General features: G+C 39.8%; 1 protein-coding gene across 4 annotated transcripts in view; it reads right to left on the bottom strand.

Annotated features, from left to right (window-relative positions):
* Positions 1-5722: 5722 nt before the first annotated feature.
* Positions 5723-20167, bottom strand: part of TBL1X (transducin beta like 1 X-linked) — a 199025-nt gene continuing 184580 nt past the window's right edge. For 3 of the 4 annotated variants that reach the window (XM_071747834.1, XM_071747850.1, XM_071747842.1), the window contains 6 exons: positions 17319-17440; positions 15795-15869; positions 13347-13474; positions 12052-12217; positions 11200-11301; positions 5723-10080 (listed from right to left, as the gene is read on the bottom strand). In XM_071747834.1, coding sequence (XP_071603935.1) covers positions 10054-10080; positions 11200-11301; positions 12052-12217; positions 13347-13474; positions 15795-15869; positions 17319-17440 — 620 coding nt within the window. In that variant the 3' untranslated portion in view covers positions 5723-10053. Of the gene's footprint in view, positions 10081-11199; positions 11302-12042; positions 12218-13346; positions 13475-15794; positions 15870-17318; positions 17441-20167 lie in introns of those variants that run through there. The other variant, XM_071747860.1, reaches the window with a different exon arrangement.

The raw sequence follows: 20167 nt of genomic DNA, 5'->3' as shown, positions 1-20167 counted from the left end.
TTTTTTTTTTTTTCTTCATGCCACCTGTTTCAGGTGTTAATTTTGCTACTACACTACTGGGAGATAGAAATCACAGACTTGTAGAATGCTTTGTGTTGGAAGGGACCTTAAAGATCATCTGGTTCCAACCCTCAAAATGATATGGATTGGTTTAGCTCATGAGTAGATACCCAGTAAATGGCTTCATTTTATTCCAGGTGAGATTCCAGACTTGTGAAACTGTGGCCTCTTCTCCTACTCCTGTAGATATTTGTGAAAGAAAATGATAAATATTCAGACACAGTTACAAAACCCATATGTGAGGGCATGCATACATGGAAACACACCCAAGTACATGTGTAAGTACTCCTTAGTTTTTAACATTCTAACTTCATCATTTCTGATGATGGGTAAACTATAAAATAAATTTTTGTGGTTTAGAATGATTTTGGTGATTCCCCCCTAAATGTTAATACCTTTTATTAAAACCCGTAACAATAAGCTCCCAGGAAGACACTATGGAAATAAATTTTCTGTTTACCAAAACCTAAATTTTCATTGAAATAAAATTTCAACATGAAACTCACTACTGCCCCAAATACCCTTCTAAAGCAGCATCAAAATTTCCAGCAAAATTTTCTCATTAAATTGTCATAATTTTGTTTTCTCAGCGTTTTTTTCCATGGCCATTTTCCAGTGCCAACTGGGGTTCCTGGTTACTTTTGTTTTATCAAGCAATAACCTACTATGTGAGTATCCAAAGGCTATTGCAGGACATTTCCCTAGGAGGAACAAGTCAAAATTCCATCTTCAAAAATAATCCAGATACACAGCTCTTACTGGGCAATAATATCTCCCCCAGCCCATGGCATCCAGGGCATAGGAAGGAGAAAGATTATGTTAATGAATTAGGTGAAAATAGAGTATAAAGAAAAGATGTTCTTTATTTTAATTTCATTTTGGGAGCAGATCACGTTTCCACTGAAGGAGGGGCAAGCACCAACTTTTTCTGGATCAGAGTGTGGAAAGGAGTGACCAAACTGCAACATGTAATAAACCAATTTTTTTTCTTTTCTGCTAGAGGTGCTGCTGTGAATTCAGTTCCTACTGGAAAAGACTTCGTTCAAGAGATGGATCAGGGTGTTAGTAGGGTTTTTTTTTTGAAGTAAATTTTATGTAAGGTTTGGCAGGGAAAGCTGTGGGCCATGGTCTCAGGTTAGAGCTGTTCATTGACTCGTCCCTCTCTGCCCATTTGAACTCTGATAATTTCTGCTTCCTTCTCTGACACGGCAGAAGTGAAAAACAAGAAGAAACATGCTGGTTAGTATTGATATGAATATCTGGGGTTCTTTTTGTTAGTAGGAAGTCTTCAATGACATACATAGTTAGTGTTCTAGTAGCTTTCCCAGGCTCAGAAGGGCTGGTGGAATGTCTGCAGTGATGAGAAATGCTGTTTTTTCCTTCAGTTTTCAAATTTATATCTGGAGAAATAGACCTGAATCTATTGATCTTTTGCAGACTCTGCCAGAGTGTTCAGAAGACTCTCTTGTACTGTCACATTTTTTAAGCTATGAGATCTAGGATTTTCTGTTAAAAGTTCATCACAGAATCATCTGGGTTGGAATGGACCTCGAGATCATCAAGTCCAACCCTTGATCCACTACCCCCGTGGTTACCAGACCATGGCACTGAGTGCCACATTCAGTCTCTTCTTAAAAACCTCCAGGGATGGAGAATCCACCACCTCCCTGGGCAGCCCATTCCAACGCCTGATCACCCTCTCTGTAAAGAATTTCTTCCTAATATCCAACCTAAACCTCCCCTGGCAGAGCTTAATTCCATGCCCTCTTGTTTTACTGGGAGCTGCCTGGGAGAAGAGACCGACCCCCCCCTGGCTACCCCCTCCTTTCAGGGAGTTGTAGAGAGTGATGAGGTCTCCCCTGAGCCTCCTCTTCTCCAGAGCAAGATGTTTCCAAACTGATGTTTCCATGTTTCTTTTCTGTGAAAATATTTTTATCCATCTCCATTCTTCAGCAATGTGCCTGTACTGAATCAGGCCTAAGCAGGAAAACCATTTTTAAAAGCTGGTAGGCTAGAAATATTGCTTTTTTTTTTTTAATTGCTTTGATGTGTGTTTTGGTTTGTTTTTTCCTTTTTTTTTTTTTTTTTAATCAAGTCATAAGACTTGGACCTTTAATGTGGATGAGAAAAAATAAAAAGGGCATAAGCATGGGCTGACCGAACCACAGAGTGTCTGTGGAGGCTCTCTCTCCATTCTCCATGGAGGAAGGTAACTGGGTAGATCATTAGATATGGTCATCTCATTGTGCAGAATTTCTCACAGTTCTCCTCAAACAAGCCTCTGGGAAAGAAGCTGACAAGCAGCTGTTTTCCAGGACTTAAAAGATGGCAATGTCACACTGCAGACTTTTCAGATTTCTGTTATTCTTAGGATCCTGTGTGTGATCTTTCCACCCAAAGTGTCCTCATTGATGGAACTCTCTGCAGGGACTTGACACCTCTTTCAGTCCACCTGGCAGGACACCATGGCTATAAGGATTGCACAAAGTCTCAAAAACCCTTCTAAGGGCTTGACTTTTCTGTCTTTCCCTTGAAGAAAATACTCAGTTTTTCAGGAGATGCAACAGTGTGTAGGGACATGGTGATCCATGGGCTTTCAAAAGCCTAGAGAGAGAATAATCTCAGTTTTGGCACCACAGAATGTCAGAATGGCAACTAAATCCATTATCTTTTGCTATGCATTTCTTACTCTGCTGAATTACTATAGCAAAATATTTAGTCCCAGTATTTAGTGGGAAGGCTTTGGGAAGAGATAAGAAGATTCTTTTTTCATCTTTTGTACTGAGATGGATACAACTGATTTCCATGGTGAAGCCAAGGCTGCTTCTGGGAAGGCAGAAGATGTTAGACCTTGCATCAGGAGAAGAGGATATAGCTGCTTTCCTGTGGTTATTAGGTTTTGTATTCTTTTGGTTTTGAGAATATATTCAAAAGGAAATGGAAAACAAAAAAAAACCAACCTATCTCTAAGGAAGCAAAGATCTTCCTTCCTGTTGGGAAAGGAGTCAGCAGTTATGATAAACCCCTTGCCAAATGAGTAATGTCTTCACTTAAGAGACTTCAGAACTCTAAAAATTACTTTCTGTACTGTGGAGCTTAAATATGAAATTGCCTGCATGCTTAATGGATGAAGCTGATCCGTCCCTTGATGGGAAATGATACATGGCAGGATGTATCCTGCCACCCCTGAGTGGTTTTGAGTGAGATGCTGCAATATTAGCTCGTCCTGGAACAGCCCTAACAAATAACCTTTTATTGTATTGCATGCCAAAAGGAGCAAGTGTTCAGGAATTGCTCAATGCATGTGGTGTTAGCAGTCAAATAACTTCCCAGGCTAAGTAAATATTTATAGGATAAATGAAGGAAAACTAAACTACAGTTTTAGTTTGACAGTCACACATTTTCCTGAAACACACCTGGGAATGATGGGACTAAAATAGGACCATCACATAGTATTTATTTAAGAAGCTGATGAAGTGAAGAACTTTTCTATAGCGTAACCTGTTAAAGCTGCAGCCCCACCTTGGCTGCCTTCTCAGCCCTCACGTTCTTCATTCTGAGAAACTGTTATGGAAAATGCTGATGTTTCTGGTCTTGTGAGAGCTGAACAAGTGTATTTATCCTACTGTTCTCAGCTCCTACAGTTACAGGGAACTGATTGTACATTACGCTGTGCAAATTTCAGAGCAGGAACTGAGTGGCATCAAAGGGCATGACCTTTTTTTTTTTTTTTCTTTATTAGCTGATGGTGTGGTGAGGTGCTCATCAGCAGCATACCATGTCTTCTAGCATGTGAGTCTTCTCAAATGTTACGTATCAATCCTAACAATGTTCTAGGTCCCTGAACACCCAGGAACTAGATGACATGGCATGTAAGACTGTGGTTGATTGGAGCATTAATTCTTTTGAAAGGCTTTTGGCAATCTTTCAGCCTTAGCTTAGGTGAATGGTCAGTGTGTTACAGGGTCACGAAGCAAAAATCCCACATTTCATGGGATAAATGCCACCCACCTATCCTTTGAAGTGTCAGTGCTGCGAGCTCCAAGCAGAGAGAGGAGCTATGAGATGGTGCCCGTGAGAGCTCCTACCAGAGGGGATGACTGTGAACCCATTGCAGAAGATGGAATATTCCAAAGTTCTTCAAAAACCTCTAACTGCTCAAGAAAGGTTGAATACAAGCCTTGTTAGTTTAAAGAAAAATCAACTATTTACTCTGATCAGAACTGCAGTCCAATTTATTCTAGGTGGAGAAAGTTCTTTTTGAGGAAACTTTTTAAGGGAAACTTAAACTCAGTTGTACTCAAGTGGGTTTCTTACCAGCTGTATTTTGAGTTAACTGCATTATGGGAAGGTGTGGGGAAATAAAACTGAACAATAAACATGTGATGTGAGCAGCCAGACAGGTGACCTGGTTAGAAGGCAAAAATGACTGAACAGAAGATGTCTGCTGAAATATTGAGAGAGAAAACTGCCTGCCAGCCTCGAAGCCTGGGAACCAGCAGTGTCCTTGAGAAGCACAGAGAGCATCTCTGAAGTGCAGCTGGGTACCTAGAAACCACAGAGGTCTTCAGATGTCCTCAACAGGCACAGAACCAAGGAGCTGCAATGGTAACGTTATCTGAAAAGCCAAAAAGTAGTCTGGAAAAAGGGGAAAACATCCTGAGAAAGAAAGAATTGGTAACTGGCACTGGGTGGTCTAAATGCAAGAATAAGAGAAGTCCTGAAAAATAAAAATTGGTCAGGGAGCATAGAAATCATCATCTACTGGTTGTTCCTGATGAAAAGCAGAAACTAACAGCATCTGTTGGCAGCTCAAAGTGGTGGTGTCCCCCAGCCTATTATATTGATGGTATTTATATTTATCTAGGCATCAGTGCATTTTTCCACCCTTAAAAAGCTCTGTGTGAACTTTCTACCCGACCCTGGACCCTTGCTGGGGACATGTGGCTGACTCCAAACTCTGTGGCATGGATCATCTTCCAAGCAAGACCCCGTCTCTTGTTTTATAGTTATATTTTTTCCCAGTCAGCCCGTGTCCCTGACCAGTTTGGTTTTCCTTCCCACCTCTGGGATGACTGCATTCCTCTCTGCCATCACCTTGCACTCCACTGGGATGGTTTGATCCCTTCTGAAATGCACCTGAAATGCCACTTATAAACCTGTAACTAATCTATCACATATACTGTTATATTACTGATAATTTTGCTTCACTAGCAGTAACTTTGTCATAACCTCCAATACTAAATACATATTTGACTGCTGCTATTTTTGGGTGCTTTTTGACTGCTGCTGTAATTGCTGCTATATTATTGATTGATGCTGTGCTAGAGCTCGCTGATAATACTTCATAATAGCTCACTACATAAATATATAAATATATATATATATACTTGCTGTCTTGATCATGGGTATACTTGATAGTGATGATTTTTGTGGTAACCTGTAATAAAAAAAAAACCCAAACAAACATTGAGGCTAAAGTCTCCAGGTCTTTATGCATTACAGACTCCTACAAACCCATGGTCATGTTCTCCATGGCCCTGCAGCCTGAGTAACCCTTCCTGTGGTGACACCACAGCACAGCTTCAGTCACCCAACCCCAGCTCTTAAGCGAAAGATGCAGGAAAAGCCAGGAAAAGAATAAGGAACAACACGCACAGAATTCTCTAATATCAAAATATAGCAATTTATTCAAGACACTGAATATGATCTGTTGATTCTCTCCTTAAAACAAATGAGCTACAATACACAAGGTGAATTTGAAGAAAGTGTGGACGGGGGAGAAACGAAATAAGGGTTGATGTTTCAACAGAACCTGGGAAATGCTGAAATGAGAACCAAGTCTGGCTGCAAGTCTGACACAGACAATAAAAACTGCAGAAGCCAGAATTCAGAATTTCAGTGAGTGGCTGAAAGAACATTTCTGCAATTGACAAAGAACCACATCTTTTAAAAAGGCAATAGGAGGAAAAAAAGGAGGAAAAATTAAAAGGGAAAAAGAAAAAAACCGAAAAACAAAGCAGACCCTTACATTTGACAAAGTGCACTTCACTTGGCTCTAAAATTAGCTATTTTATTTGTTTTTTAACAAATTAAAAGGAAATTTCTAAGATGTAGCATGGGGTTAATGTGTGTATAACCCTGTAAGTCTGGCCCTTTAGTGCCCCATAAGGGACCCAGTGTTTTCTACATAAAAGGTTCAGTATCCTTCTAACCCCCAGAGTCAAATGGTTTTCAGAAACTATTTTTTTTCACTTCAAAGCCAGTTCCAGACAGCCAGCAATGATAAAAAAAACCAGTAAGTCTCTTAACGTTTTCACAATCCTGTCCAGTCATTAATGTTTTTCAACTTCTCTTACGTTACAAAGAACTATGAACAAAATTATCAACACATAATGCATGAACAAAATGAAAAATGACATCCACTGTCCTGTTGCTTCACACCGTTCTGTCCCGGGGGAATGGGAGGAAGAGCCAGAGGATGCTGTTGCAGGAGGAGGAAAGCAAGAGCTCCCACAAGGGCAGTTCTGCAGGTTGAGGCTTAGATGTCCGTGTTGAACTACAGCTCAGAAAAGTTCCTATTTCTCCACTACCCATCTCCTAAAAAATTCAGCCTGCTAGGCTAGGATTAGCCTATGCAGCTGCATCTGCCCTTCCTTAATAGCTGAGCTCTCTTTAGCAGAAAACTATCTGCTGCAGCATCTCTGAGGATTTTCCAGGCTGTAGGGTCTAGGGAAAGATTTTCTCAGCTTCTTACACACAGTGCTCTCAGGTCTGATGGTCTGTATGGAAAACTCTCTCACACGTAGGCTTTGCAAGTGGTTTGGTTTTCAAATTTTGTTTCCCTTGGCTTCTAACCTCCGTGTAGGTGGGCAGAGGGGAAAGGTGGTGTTCTGACAAGTTGAAAAAAGGAAAAAGAAGACCCAGGTTTCTTGGGCACTGCCAGATTATCTCCAGCAGCTATCCCAGGAACAGCCACGAGACACAGGCTCTGCAGGCAGCCACCCATGGGGTGTTGTTGAACTCAGATGGTGCAACCCCATCTCTTTGGCTCCTGAGGTCTGCCCTGCTCAGGTGCCACTGAAGGGACAGAGGCAAGGCCAGAGCCCCCATCAGAGCTGCTTCTGCCTGTTATTCTCAGAAACAACACCCCAAAGCAGCTTAGGAAGTTAACCCTGTACATGTAATGATTGTAATCAGATGATCGACTCAACTGTGATTTAAAAAAACTCATCAGACCTTTGTATTAAGTTTCTCCTCAAACTTGTATGCTTTTTTTTTTTTTTTTTAAGTAGTGACTTTTAATTAGGGGCTACACGATGCTTCTATAAAACAATGCAAGACTGTCATGTGACCATCTACAGCCCATTCTCATGGAGTAGAAAACTAAAATAAACACATAAATACATTTAATACTGAAAATAATCTTTGATACCTTCCAGTGTCCCATTCTTTGATACAAATTACACACAAGCCTGTTAATAATAACCAAAATCTCACATAACTGCCTTCACTTCAGAACTGAGTAACCCTTTTAGCAATTACTTAATTCTTTTCTCCTTTCCAAATGTATATCTTTAAAAAATGCAGCTGAAGCTGGCATTGGTTAGTTCCACTGGAAGGACTACGATACTGTGCAGATGCAAGCATGAAGAGAGGAAAACACAAGAGAAAAAATGAAGTAAGGATTCCACAATGCCATGATGATGCCATGATGATGCCATGAAGATGCCATGATTCTTGGTGGGTCTTGTACCACCATTTCAGCTCTGGTTTTGGCTTCTCTCAGATCAAACCACCACTTCTGCAGCTGTGGTCAAATCAAAGTGAAGATCCTGCATTGCCCAAATGGCAACTCTGGGAGGGAAGGTTATTACGTGATGTTAAGGGAATTCTCTGCTGCTGCTTTTCTCTCAATTGTAGCCTAGCATGGGGGCTAGAGAGGAGGCATGTTTGACTCAGCCAGTTGAGTATTTATCTAAGTAAAGGCTGCCACCATCACAAGATTGCCTTATAGGTTACAACACGTTCAGTAAACTCTGCCTGTGCATCCTCCTTTGCATCCACCATTTGCTCTCAAGAGTAACGTGGTCCTCTGCAGGCATCCCGGCAGATGTCCAGCTTGCCATAAGGAAATCTTGCCCAAGGGATAGGTGGTGCTTATTGTCATTCTGATCATTTCACCCACTATAACTTTATAGTGGCATCTGTGTTGAAATATCACTTATATATCCTTTATCCTGCTCTCACCTAACAGAGTTCTGCGTTGTTTTCTGAGCACCGTGCTGAGGACTGCCTCAGGGCTAAACCTCTCTAGGGAGACACTGAGTCTCCAAATGCAGAGCCCAGTTTTGCCCTGTGGCATGGAGCACATGCATGGCTGAGGGAGAGAGCAGCACCAAATAGTGCCAGATGCAATGGAAGAGCTTGCTTCGAGCTGTGTGATGACCGTGGAGGGACAGGAGCTTGGCCAGAGTCCTTTCTTCAACAATGACAGGTGCAGTCAATAGGTCCTGGTCCAAGTGGTAAAATCCCACTGGAATAGAAACAGCTGAGTGGGATGAATCTTGCTCAGCAAGGCCACAAGCAGTCAAACCCATGTTCCATGGAAAATGTGAACTATCACTAGAGGAAAGAACATACTTAAGTGTTTTCCCCTGGTTGTTGAGGATAAACAAAAATATGGACTCAAGAAAACGAACGCTGTATTTACAGCTTGAACTTATGAATCCTTTTTGGTAAGTGTACATCATAAGACAGCCCCCCAAATGAAATGAGACTGTATAAAAGCCTGGCTGCTGGAAAAGGACTCTTAGTGAATGACTGGCATTTATTGTATCAAATGGCATTGTTTCTTACAGCACTTTCTGAGAGAAAAAAGAAAAAGGATACTGCACCTTTCATGTTCCTTGGACTCCGTCATTCCTTTTGCTTGAATTACACAACTGGTCTACATTTGGTGGCCACTTTAGGCTTTTAAAACTGTTTAACATAAAAAATATTTTTTTTCCAAAAATACACTGGGTTCTTTCTGTTAAAAGTCATCTTTCTCCTGTAAAAATCTTCCCCAGCACTGCATTCTTATATAAAGCACTTATTACACAATTTGCTGAAAGTGCCCTTGAGACGCTAAGATCTGAAGCATGGAGGATTTTTTTGTCTTTTAAATGGAGAGAAAGAAAGGAAAAGGAAGAGAGAGAAGAGAGGAGAAGCAGTCTGTCAAAAATTTTCATTGTCATGTCCACCTGGCTGCATCTACTATGGGCATACAGGGAAAAAAAGAAAAAAAAAGAGGGTAAGAAGAAAGAGAAGGAGGAAAAAAAAGGAAGGAGAAGTTGGGAGTGGAAGGGAGAAACAAAAGGAAAACAAAGGTTTCATCCTAAGCCTGGGATCCTCCAGGCTGTAATATTCCAGCTGATAGAAAAACCACTGAACAAAAAAAGTAGTCTAGAAAATAGAAAGTGTTGTGATTACAAAGTTGAGCATTTCATCAGTACAAACTGGTCTTTGAACGTCCTTTGGGAGAGCAACTGTAGTGTCCAAATTGGAAGGAAAAAATACAACACCACATGGAGGAGGATTTTTTTTTTCCCTTTTGGTTTATCACAGCATTTTTCTTTTTTTTTTTTCTTTTTTTTTTTTTTATTAATTTTTTTTTTTGGCACAGCTTTTTTTTTTCCCAGCCATCAGATCAAGTTCTCAGACGCAAACCAAACAGTGCAATGCCTAGCTGGTGGCTTCATGCTTCCAAGGCTGAATGTTCCAGGTGGAAACCATTCCCTCCCCCTCTGAAGTGACTGTGTTTTTACTCCTTGATGAAGGTTACGGACAACATACTAGACACCTGTGGCCAGGGAGAGTTGGTTTCACGGTACACTCTAACTTTGTTCAAGTTCGTACAGTTCTGGAGCTGTTAAGAATAGTTTTGAAGAGTGCTTCTCCCCACACATTCACTGCTGGTCCATTTGAAATTTCTTCTAAAACATTTCACTTTTACTTCCGCAGATCTAGAACACAAACCTGGAGAGAAAAGACTTGGCATTAAGAATTATTTCTGGAGGTGGTGTGTAAGTCCTATCCGTATACAGCCCCACGGATGGGTGTGTGACACCCCCAAGCTTCAAATCAGCCTCTCTCAGGGATCTGTTTACATGCACACAAGCAAGGGAACAAACTGAATGGGAGAACACCCAAGCAAAAATCATACATCTGACATTTAGCTGGGTTTTCATTGGATTACAAACAGGCATTTTGGTGCCATATCCCTGACAAGACTATGGGCTCTATTTCATTACTTGAATGCAATGTCCACTTCCACTTCTGAAAATACACCCCGAAGAGAAGCAGGCTGGAAGGAATGACACAGAGCCTGGGGCAGACTTGCAAGCATTTGGAGAAGCTGCTGGAAGCCAAGCCTGGCACCATCTCAAAAGGCACTGCTGCTGTGCTCAAGCAAATGAATCCTGTCACAGGTGTACCATATCCCTTGTTCAAAACAGTTGAAAAATACTGCTCTAAAGTAGTTATGCCAGCCAGCCACATAGAAAAGTTACTTCAAAAAAGCAGCAGATTTTGTTACAGCATCTGTATGTCCTTCACCAGGTGTGCAGAGTACAAGTAAAATTTTTTTCAAGTAACAGTAACAGCAAAATTTGCTACAAATAATCAGTATCTCCATGGCAATTATTTCTCCTTTACCACATGATGAACTCTTTGGCATCATGTTGAACATTTCCTCTTTTAGGTACTATTCAAGGGTAAACTTCTGTGGGATTAAACTTAGAAAGCCCCAGGACAACTGTTTGTTAGAAAGTTGACTGCTGTGACTTGCCCTTCATTAAAAATTGATAGTAGAGATAAGTAATTATAAAAACAACAATGCTGGTGTTCTTATCAAATATATATTTCAAAATCACTCCCATCTCCAGCAACATTCACCGATTCCACAAGTATTGTTCATTTCCAATCAGAACACCACCTCGTAGTTTTCAAAACTTCCCAAAGCAGAAGTGTTTTTACTATCCCCCCCAGAATTACTTATTTCTGTCTCGAGCTGCCTTCAGCTCTGCCCAGAGAAGGCAGCGTTCTCTGCACAAGAGTAATCTCCACCCAACATTTACGAGGTGTAAAGCTTCTTACCGATCCATCTGATGCGCTTGCTCCCACTTTGTCTCCTCTGGCATTCCAGCAGACTTCAAAGATGCCCCCGGTGCCTCGGTAGCTATGTACTAGAGTTCCACTCTACAAAGCAAAAAAGCATGCAAAACAGCATTTGATACAGAAGTTCCCCTTCTTTTTCTCTGTTGTGTGGCACTACATTAAAAAGAGGAGAGTGGTGGCAAGAGGAGGGCTATTTCACATCACCCAACTATGGTCATCTCCATAAGGTGCTGAAACTAGGAAACTGGTCTTTGATAATGAAGAGAAACAGGCTTCTCCAGAAAGTACTTTAAAGCAGGACTCTGCTTTTGTCAGCTTTATCATGGTGAAGGTCTGGGGAGTTAGGCTGAGATAGTACATTCTGAAGTTTGTTGTTAATTCAGGCTGTGAGGCAGCAGTATCCAGAATTAAACCTATGCAACTATGATATCTCACTTTTCTTCAGAATATCCCAGTCAGCAGTCTGTACACCCTTCGCAGATATTAACTCCTCGTTTAAAAAATTATAAGACTCACACCTGAACCCAGTGTCTTACTAAATAAAAATACCAGTTATTTGTAAGAATCAGTCCCCACCCTGGCTGACGGCACAATACGAGGTACCTGTTTTCATCATGTTGGTGTTTCAGCACACAGTGGAGCTTGAGAACAAATGTTCTAGACAGTCACCTCACTCCACCTGAGTGACTCAACTGTTACTCTGGGATTTGTATCAGTCAATACAACCAGAGTAACCTTGGCTGGCAGGTCATACACTACAGAGGTACATACATTTTCCATTTAAGCTTTTGCTATTCATGTGTCATTTAAACCAGATGTGCTTCACGGTACCTGAGTATTCCATATATGGACACATTTGTCAAAGGACCCACTGGCTAGATATTTTCCATCAGGACTAAAAGCTACACTGTAGACAGGCTCTTGATGTTTTGTTAATGTATGGATGCAGACGCCTCGGTCAACGTCCCAAAGCCGAACGGTGGAATCAAACGAAGCACTGCAAGAAGCATTCAAACACACACAGCTCATATCTTGGGTGTTAACCAATCTGTTGTCTGATATTGTAAACACAGCCTTTTTCCCTTGGCTAAGCAAGAAATAATGCTTCAAGCAGAAAGCTAATATTCACTACTACCTTTACGTTTTTAATGACAAGAACTGTATCTACAGAACTGAATTCTTGTATGCGGACCCACTGAGTTTACACAGGGTGCTTGGTAGGATCAGACCACGAACCCTGAGAGCACTGAGCACCTCCCTTTTGAGGTTCTCTTACTGCTCAGGAAGCTCAAGTATGTATTTGATAAATAAATGCATAAATGGTACCACAAAAATCTTATTCCTAAGGGATTTTCATTATTATGAATTAATGAATTTATGATTTAATAAATTTGCATTCTGTAGAATTGCAGTTCAATTTGTTTCAGGGATGTTTTTTGCTACAATCCACCTAAATGCCAAACTTTGTGCTTAGAGAAAGGCAAGGGAAATAATTGGTATTAAAAATATTAAAAGAACAACTCCAAGAAAGTGAAGTTCTTTGCTGTCCACTCCAGACTAATGAATAAAATACATGAAACAACTCTGAACCAAGTCCTCCCAAAACTGTCTACACCACAAACTGGTTTGATAATCCCATGGTAACTACCACCAATTAGCATTCTTCAAGTAAATACATTTTCTGAACTCAAAGAGGAATTCAGAACAGATTTTTGAAGAGGAATTTTAAAGATTATCCAAGCTTTTCTCTGTTAGCTAACAATGCTACAAAAAATTGTCAATATCTGCCCTAGTAAGTTGCATGACCCTGGTTAGAACATACTCCAACTGGGTGAAAAGGCTGCCCTCTGCCTCATCGAGTACCTTCAACCATGAAAAATGGGTGCTGGTTGTGAAGGTGGAATGCCTATCTAGACAGCTGAAAAGTTAAGTAACATATGACTCAATTCCCCTCCTTTTTCCTTTTTCAAATATGATTCATCTCCTTTTGTATCCATCTCCTTGACTTACAAATGCAGCTACTTTTCACTGGGATTGTCTGCAGGAAGATTGACAGCAAAGTGACAGCAGAGTTCCACATCAGGATCATCCTTCTTGTCAGGCAAGAGAAACAAGTATATTTTTACCTTGCTAACATGATGTTGGAATTTGGGTTGCTGGTGCCTGGTCCTGTAGGGCTCCATTTGATAGTATAAATCTCTTTGCTGTGAGCCTGAAGATCATGTACACAGGTATCTTGCTTCATACTCCAAATCTAAGAGTTAATTTTGAAGGGGAAAAATGGGAACATTATTAATCTCCTCTCAGCAATTGTATTTCAGTTCTATGTTATTTTTACCATTTCTTTATTTAAGATCTTGACACACATTCATACTAAGTTTATCACCGCAGCAGTTTGGAACCTACAATACACACACATCAGAATAACTCTCTTAGAGAAAAGAACTACACATTTAATAGTATTTATTCAAGAGATAAGAAGAAGTTAACATTTGCTGTACTGCCCATAGGCTGTAGCTGGATTTTCATACAGAAGCTCAAGTTACTTTGTTTAGAGAAGCTTAAGCCACACACTGTAACAGCAGTCATTTAAAAGAATGAAAGTGAAGTTTCAATAACTGCTTAGAACCTAATAATTTTCTTTCATGCCACTCAGAAGCCACATCAAATTTTCCTCCTGAACTCCATTTGTTATCCTGCTGTTTACAGCAGCACAGACAATGGAACAAGATCAGCTATTTATGCAGCGTTACATGGCCAAATACTTCAGTGTGAGGTAAAGAATATGCTCAACAGAGATGACAAGTAATTTAGAACATCTTTTCTTCAGCAAACGGAGAAAACAAGATGAATCTATTTCACAGTAGGAAAAATAACTCAAATTTAGTCAGTCAATTTCAAAGAAATATCAAAAATGTAGTAATGATTTAACATACTTGTTGTAAGTCTGCACTGTGAAGGAAATGATGGGCTCTCATGCTGAATTTTCATCAGCATACCTGAGTCTGCTTTTGGAAATGTTACTTAAAGCATAGCCATGTTCTGTGGCTATCAGGCAACATACATTCCAGGAATCTGAAGAAAATATGAGGAACTCAAAAAAAGAGGAATAAAGAGAAGCCAGAGAGCACTGATTTTGAAAGGAAAAGGAAGAAAAGGAATGACTGCCTGAAGAGGATATGCAATGTCCATCACTGAAGGTTTTTAAAAACAGATGAGGCTGGGGATAGCAAACCATTAGTTCTTGCACCAAATCCAGTGGTCAGAAATCCACAGTGGTTTCTAAAACACAGCGTGCATCTGGGCACCAAAAAAAAAAGTGCTACCCCTGGGTCAGGATGTTTAAGCAGAGCAATACTGGTTACTGCCACACTCCTTTGTGGCTGCATAACAAAGTGCTTTCTTTCAGTCTCTTCTTGCCCTGTTTCCTGTATATCTGCAGTTCTATCAACAGTTTGGCATAATACACTTAAGAGTCCAGAGGGATGAAAACCTGAGTGGGTATGTGGGAAAGACAGAACAGAGTTAAGCAAAACTCATTTTACCTATGAAAAGGAAACATTGGTAATGTTGATGTTCACCTAGCTCTTCAAGTTTTGATGCTTTTTCAGCTTCAGTTCTTATACACAGGTTGTGGTACATGCTAGGAACATCTCTTTCTTTAGCTGTGTCAGTAAGCAGTGGAAAAAGGTATAATCCTTATTAACACAAATATACTACAAGGAATCTGTATTACTGGTACAATTCTATCCACAAGGCCAAATCTTTCCTGGGATGTTTGCTTTGCTCAGCATAAACCAACAGTCCAGCAGGAGGGCTTGGCTGTCACAACATACAGCTATTCCTATGTGGACAGAGTCTTCATCCAGTGTAGCTGGGAAAGGAGAATGAGATGGAGAAAAGCTTGGGCTGGAAAAGCTCTACTGTGAAAAGTATTTTTGCAAGCTCGGGCTCCTCGTGTATTAGCAATACCTTCCTGGTACAGTGGCCCAGGTGGGCTGGTAAAGCAGCCTCTGATGCTGTGAGCCAGAACCAGATTCATCACTTCAGGCACCCAACAGAGGCATGTACATCAGCAGTGAAGCTTCTCATACAGTGAAAGGATACAGACAGGCATTTTCAGAAAGTAATTTAGATTTTTGGTGGACCCTGAATTTCTATGTCCCGTCCATTTGCTTAGTATTATAAAAAAAAAATAAAAAATCAAACAGCTTCAATGAAATTATCTTCAGAAGAAGGATATTTAAGTGGAAACTCTTCTACTCTATATTTTTTGTCAAAGCTGCTTCTTAAGAGCACAGGGACTGTGCCTCTGTTTGCAGACAAGCAGGTGTGTGTGTGTATGTGTGTATTTAAACTGTATCAGCCACTTGGATAGGATGTCTCAGTTTTCCTAGTGGCTGCTTCTCTGTGTTTAATCTTTCATATTGTCTTTAAGAAATATGGAACATACTAAAACTACTGCTGATGCAGACTTTTAAGTGATACAGCACCCAGCACTCTGGAGAAGATTAGAAAATAGTCATTAATTTTTGTCTTTACTTTTAGAACAGCAGAAGTAGATATTGCATTACCTTTAATGTCATATCATCGGAGCAGGATGCTAATAGCATGCCAGATGGGTCCCATTTGATTGCATTAACCTCGTTCTGAAATAAAAGAGTAATTTTATTAAGCAAATATTCCCGTGGCCTGCATTGCTCTGGACACCCAGCAGAGGGCACTCACGGCTCACGCAAGCACCACGTTCGACCACAAATCCCAGCCCCGATTGCTTCACGGCTGAACAAAAGCAGCGCCGCTCCCATAGCACGGTATTTAAATGTCATTTGGGGATGGGTAACCATTTTGTGTTCCTGAACAATACACACAAACAGTCTTCTGATACGTGTTCTGGCACAAAGTCTCTCATACTCTTTTGTTCATATGCTAGGATTTGAATAAATCCTCAAACCACACAGATTGACAATGCAGCATTAACTTGTTTTTTAAACTGAGCTATTTCTTCATCTTACCCTCTGTGGATTTAGGAGATACAAATTTTTCAGTAGAAAATACGGGTGGGGTGCAAAGTTTCGTGGAGTTTAGAACTTGGTATTTCAGCTCTAAAACAATGCTGGTCTTTCGAAACAGAGGTGTTTGTGTAAATGAGATCCAGGACTGAATATAGAATAGTTTATGATTCTTCCTTTGTCAACCTTTCTAGCACTCTGTAAATAGCTAAGCCTAGTGTATCCCCTTTGTCATCAATAAGCTTTCTGTGACTTTTTTTGAGGGTCAGACATATGAGGGAAAAAAGCATTTCAAAAAAAAGGGAAATTTTTTTAGAAACATACATTGGCTCAAGTTGTCAGTGAAATAATCCTGAAAACATCTAAATTTTGCTTTATCCATTTGATTTGTTTCAGTCATAATTAAAAGGATTTGTACAGATATTTTAAGTAAAAATATGGATCTTTTGCAAAACAGTTAATTTCATATAATCACAAAAAGCACCAGCCAGTTTGTAGGAATGTAAAAACCTGTCATAAATAGAGTTTTAGTATCAGTTTAACCATGTACTAGATCCAGGTCTCCAAATGCACAATTTTTCCTCAGTGGGAGATAGTTAATATCTAAATTACAGGTCAGTATAATGATAGCAGTTTTCTCATGAATGAAAGCTAGAAAAGAATAGCCTTTTGATGGTTAAATATCACCAGGAAAAGAGAAGGGTGGGGAAATACATCTTAAATAGATCTTACTAGATTAAGTTGATTCTAAAACTAAACAATGGCTGGAGGTAAATTGTATTGATAGTTCTCATTTACTAAAGGAAATTAAGCCAGAAGAAAATAAAATCTTATTTATTTATGCATGCTTAGTCTGCAGCTCAAGCTACATATAAATAGTCTCACTGTTTAAGATGCAGGTTTTTCCTCCTACAGTGATTTAGAACAGTTTATCCTCTCCCAGGCGGTGAGTCACTCCTGGGAAATATGGTTTCAGGGAAGCAATGGGATGTTAACACCTTTGCTGCTGGAGCACACTCTGCAAACACATCAGCTGCTGCATGCTGTGGTGACTTTATCACTAACATTCTGGACTTGCAAACTTACTGTGTGTCCTTGGAAGGTTTTAACGGGACGATCACAACCAAGCCTGCATACATGAATGCACATGTCAGTGCTGCAGGAGGCAAAAGTAGTGTTGTTCTGCCAGTCTACATCCAAAGCAGGAGCTGTAAAGCACAAGCAATGGAAGGAACATCAGTGACACAGCAAAGAAACAGATACACCAAATCACTTTTTTCCTGTCACCCATCTGGACTGAATGGACTAAAAGCTACTTCTTGGACAATCACCTACTATGAGTTACAGGGGTATCAGAGACTGTCCGAATGGCACAAATTATTTTTCTCATGCAGGGGGTAACTTGGGTGGTTTGCAAAGCATCTCTTTATGAGAATCTTTTGGATTAAGTTACATAAGAGGAGGCAAAACAACCCTCCTCCACCCTCCACACTGAGTCACACGCTCTTCTAGGGCCATCTCTACCATTCATTCCTCTGTAAACCAGCTCGGCTAAGAATCTGGAAGAAAATTAAACTAAAAAACCCTGTAAATAATTTCGGCTGGGTTAGGAAAAAATGTTCCTATAAATGCTGGACAGAATGCAAACCTACAGTTCTGTGCAGACATGCAGATTAATAATTCCTACATGCAGTTTAATTTGGTTGGGGACTGATTTAAGACCGGCACATTGACCAAGCTGATCTGAAACACAAGAAGAGTTTCTGAAGACAGTCTGGCACTAATTAGGACTAAACTTAAGAAACTTTGTACAGACATAGCACATGAACATGCAACTAGTGCCTGTCTGCAACATACACTTTGCAAAAAGTGTGGGAAAACAAAAACCAAGCCCCACTTTTACAGAATGTCAGTGCAGATTGAAAGCCTGCAGAGCAGGAGGGAACTGCTGACATACAGCTTGCATGACTGCTGCTTGGGTTTTGTGCTCAGGGAAGAGCATAGCTGCCCTCCAGAGGATGACATAAGACTTGCTAAATACAGAAGTCCTCATTCTCGGCACAATCCTGTGAGAAGGAAATGTGTCAGAACGATAGCAGCATTTAGGGAGCCAAGTTGAATCTCTTTCTGGCAACAATACAATGCAAGTTTATCATTAAGATGAAGCCAAGAAATGCCTTATTGAAATATGTTCAGAAAAATACTTCTGTAATACAGTGGTGAAAAGATACCTGTTCTGACAAGCCTATTATATTTACATGTTTTTTCCTGCCATAGTTTTTATGAACTGCAAAATGAGATTGATCCATGTCACCTTTGAAATCAGTAGGCGACTTTCTAAACCTTCTAAATGAGAAGGACTGAAATTGTTTAATTTACAATTATTTTTTTTTTTTTAAAGTATTAATGAAAAGTTTCTGTGTGCCAGGTAAAGATTTTATAGATTGTAGAAACAAAGGAAATTCATGTGAGGGAGGCAGGTTACTTCTGAGTTTTTCAATGAACATAAAAGGGGATCAGGAAACAGTAAAGGATTTTGTTTCTTCAATTGCCTCTTTGTCTGTCTTACGATGCTGCAAGCTCTGTATTACTGTTTCAAAGCAAACAAAAATCTATCTTCATTAATAGCAAAATGCCTTGAAGGCTACTATCTTGTATGATATATACAAGTTGAGCAGTAATTTTCTGAGAGCTATTTGCACCTAAAGCAATGGATTTGCATTATGGCATAATTTGCATCACAGAGTGTTGATAATTAATACTGATTCACTTATTGGTGTATTTAATCATATGCTTGCTGTGTAGGTAACTACATAAAATGGTCTGGAAAAAACCAACCAAACGTGTTTTTTGATGCCAGTAAAGTGTCTCTGGAAACATGGGATTCTAGCCAGTTGCATAAAACCAATTAGAACGTCATCTAACAAAAGCTGCAACAAATACTTCAGAAATGCAGCTAAAATAAATTCAACAATAAAAGTGTGAGAATAAATATCAGTTAATTGAAGCTTTTTCTGAACAGATTTAGGTGTGATTTTGAATTACAAGCTCAGAAGAGGACAGAGTAAAGTGTCTGCAGGGAGTGATTCTGAGCACTTAAGAGGTCTAAAACTGAATCACATAAAGACCTCTTATGGTATCACATAACCAATTTGTTCCTGCATGCACAGACATCAGTCCATGCCTATCAATAGGTGTCAAAATTGGATTATTTCACTGCATTTTTAAGAAATAAACTTTGTGAATATATAGTTTGGTCAAATGCCCTATGATGACTCACAGTTTTGGAAATAACAATGAAATGCTAGAGGCTACTTATCCACATATTTACATATTTTGACCTTAACTGTAAAGTTACATAGGAACACTGGCACTATAGAGGCCTTCAATACCTAGACTAAGGAGTTTTCCTTGTGTATTTTAAGGTGACAGTTTGGTCCATATGGTTATAAGCTCAGCAGGTTGCAAAGTTGCCAAGAATAAAAAATGTAAAAGGGACTGTCACATGGATTGTTAATAGGAACTGTACTCTGCCTGGCCTAGATTTTTAACTGGTAAAATGCCTCCTTTAATCCTTGGGTACACAAGGTTTTCCAGATACGGAAAGGAATTTGCTTTTAGTTTGTTCTGGTGGGAACGTGATGCAAAGAGGACACGGTGAGGTCTTTATGACTTTATTTTTAGGTGAGGACAAGTAGCCTAGCTGATTTTAAGGGGCTTTTTGCAGGACATAAGCTTTTGGCCCATTAACAATTTCCTTAAAAACTAACTGCTTTACTTCCCTACGAAAACATATTTGAAATACTGGAAAAAACAAAAAATCAGCCTCTTCACATCTTCATTTCAGTTGTGTCTTACTGTCCAAAGACAAACTGTATGAATAACAAGACTGTTTTAAAAATCCATCAATAGAGATGGACACTGGCATACTGCAT

This window comes from Heliangelus exortis, chromosome 1 (genome assembly GCF_036169615.1).
Source record: "Heliangelus exortis chromosome 1, bHelExo1.hap1, whole genome shotgun sequence".
Classification (NCBI taxonomy): Eukaryota; Metazoa; Chordata; class Aves; order Apodiformes; family Trochilidae; genus Heliangelus; species Heliangelus exortis.
Note: the sequence above shows the minus strand (reverse complement) of the source record. Positions and strands in the feature narration are given on the sequence as shown.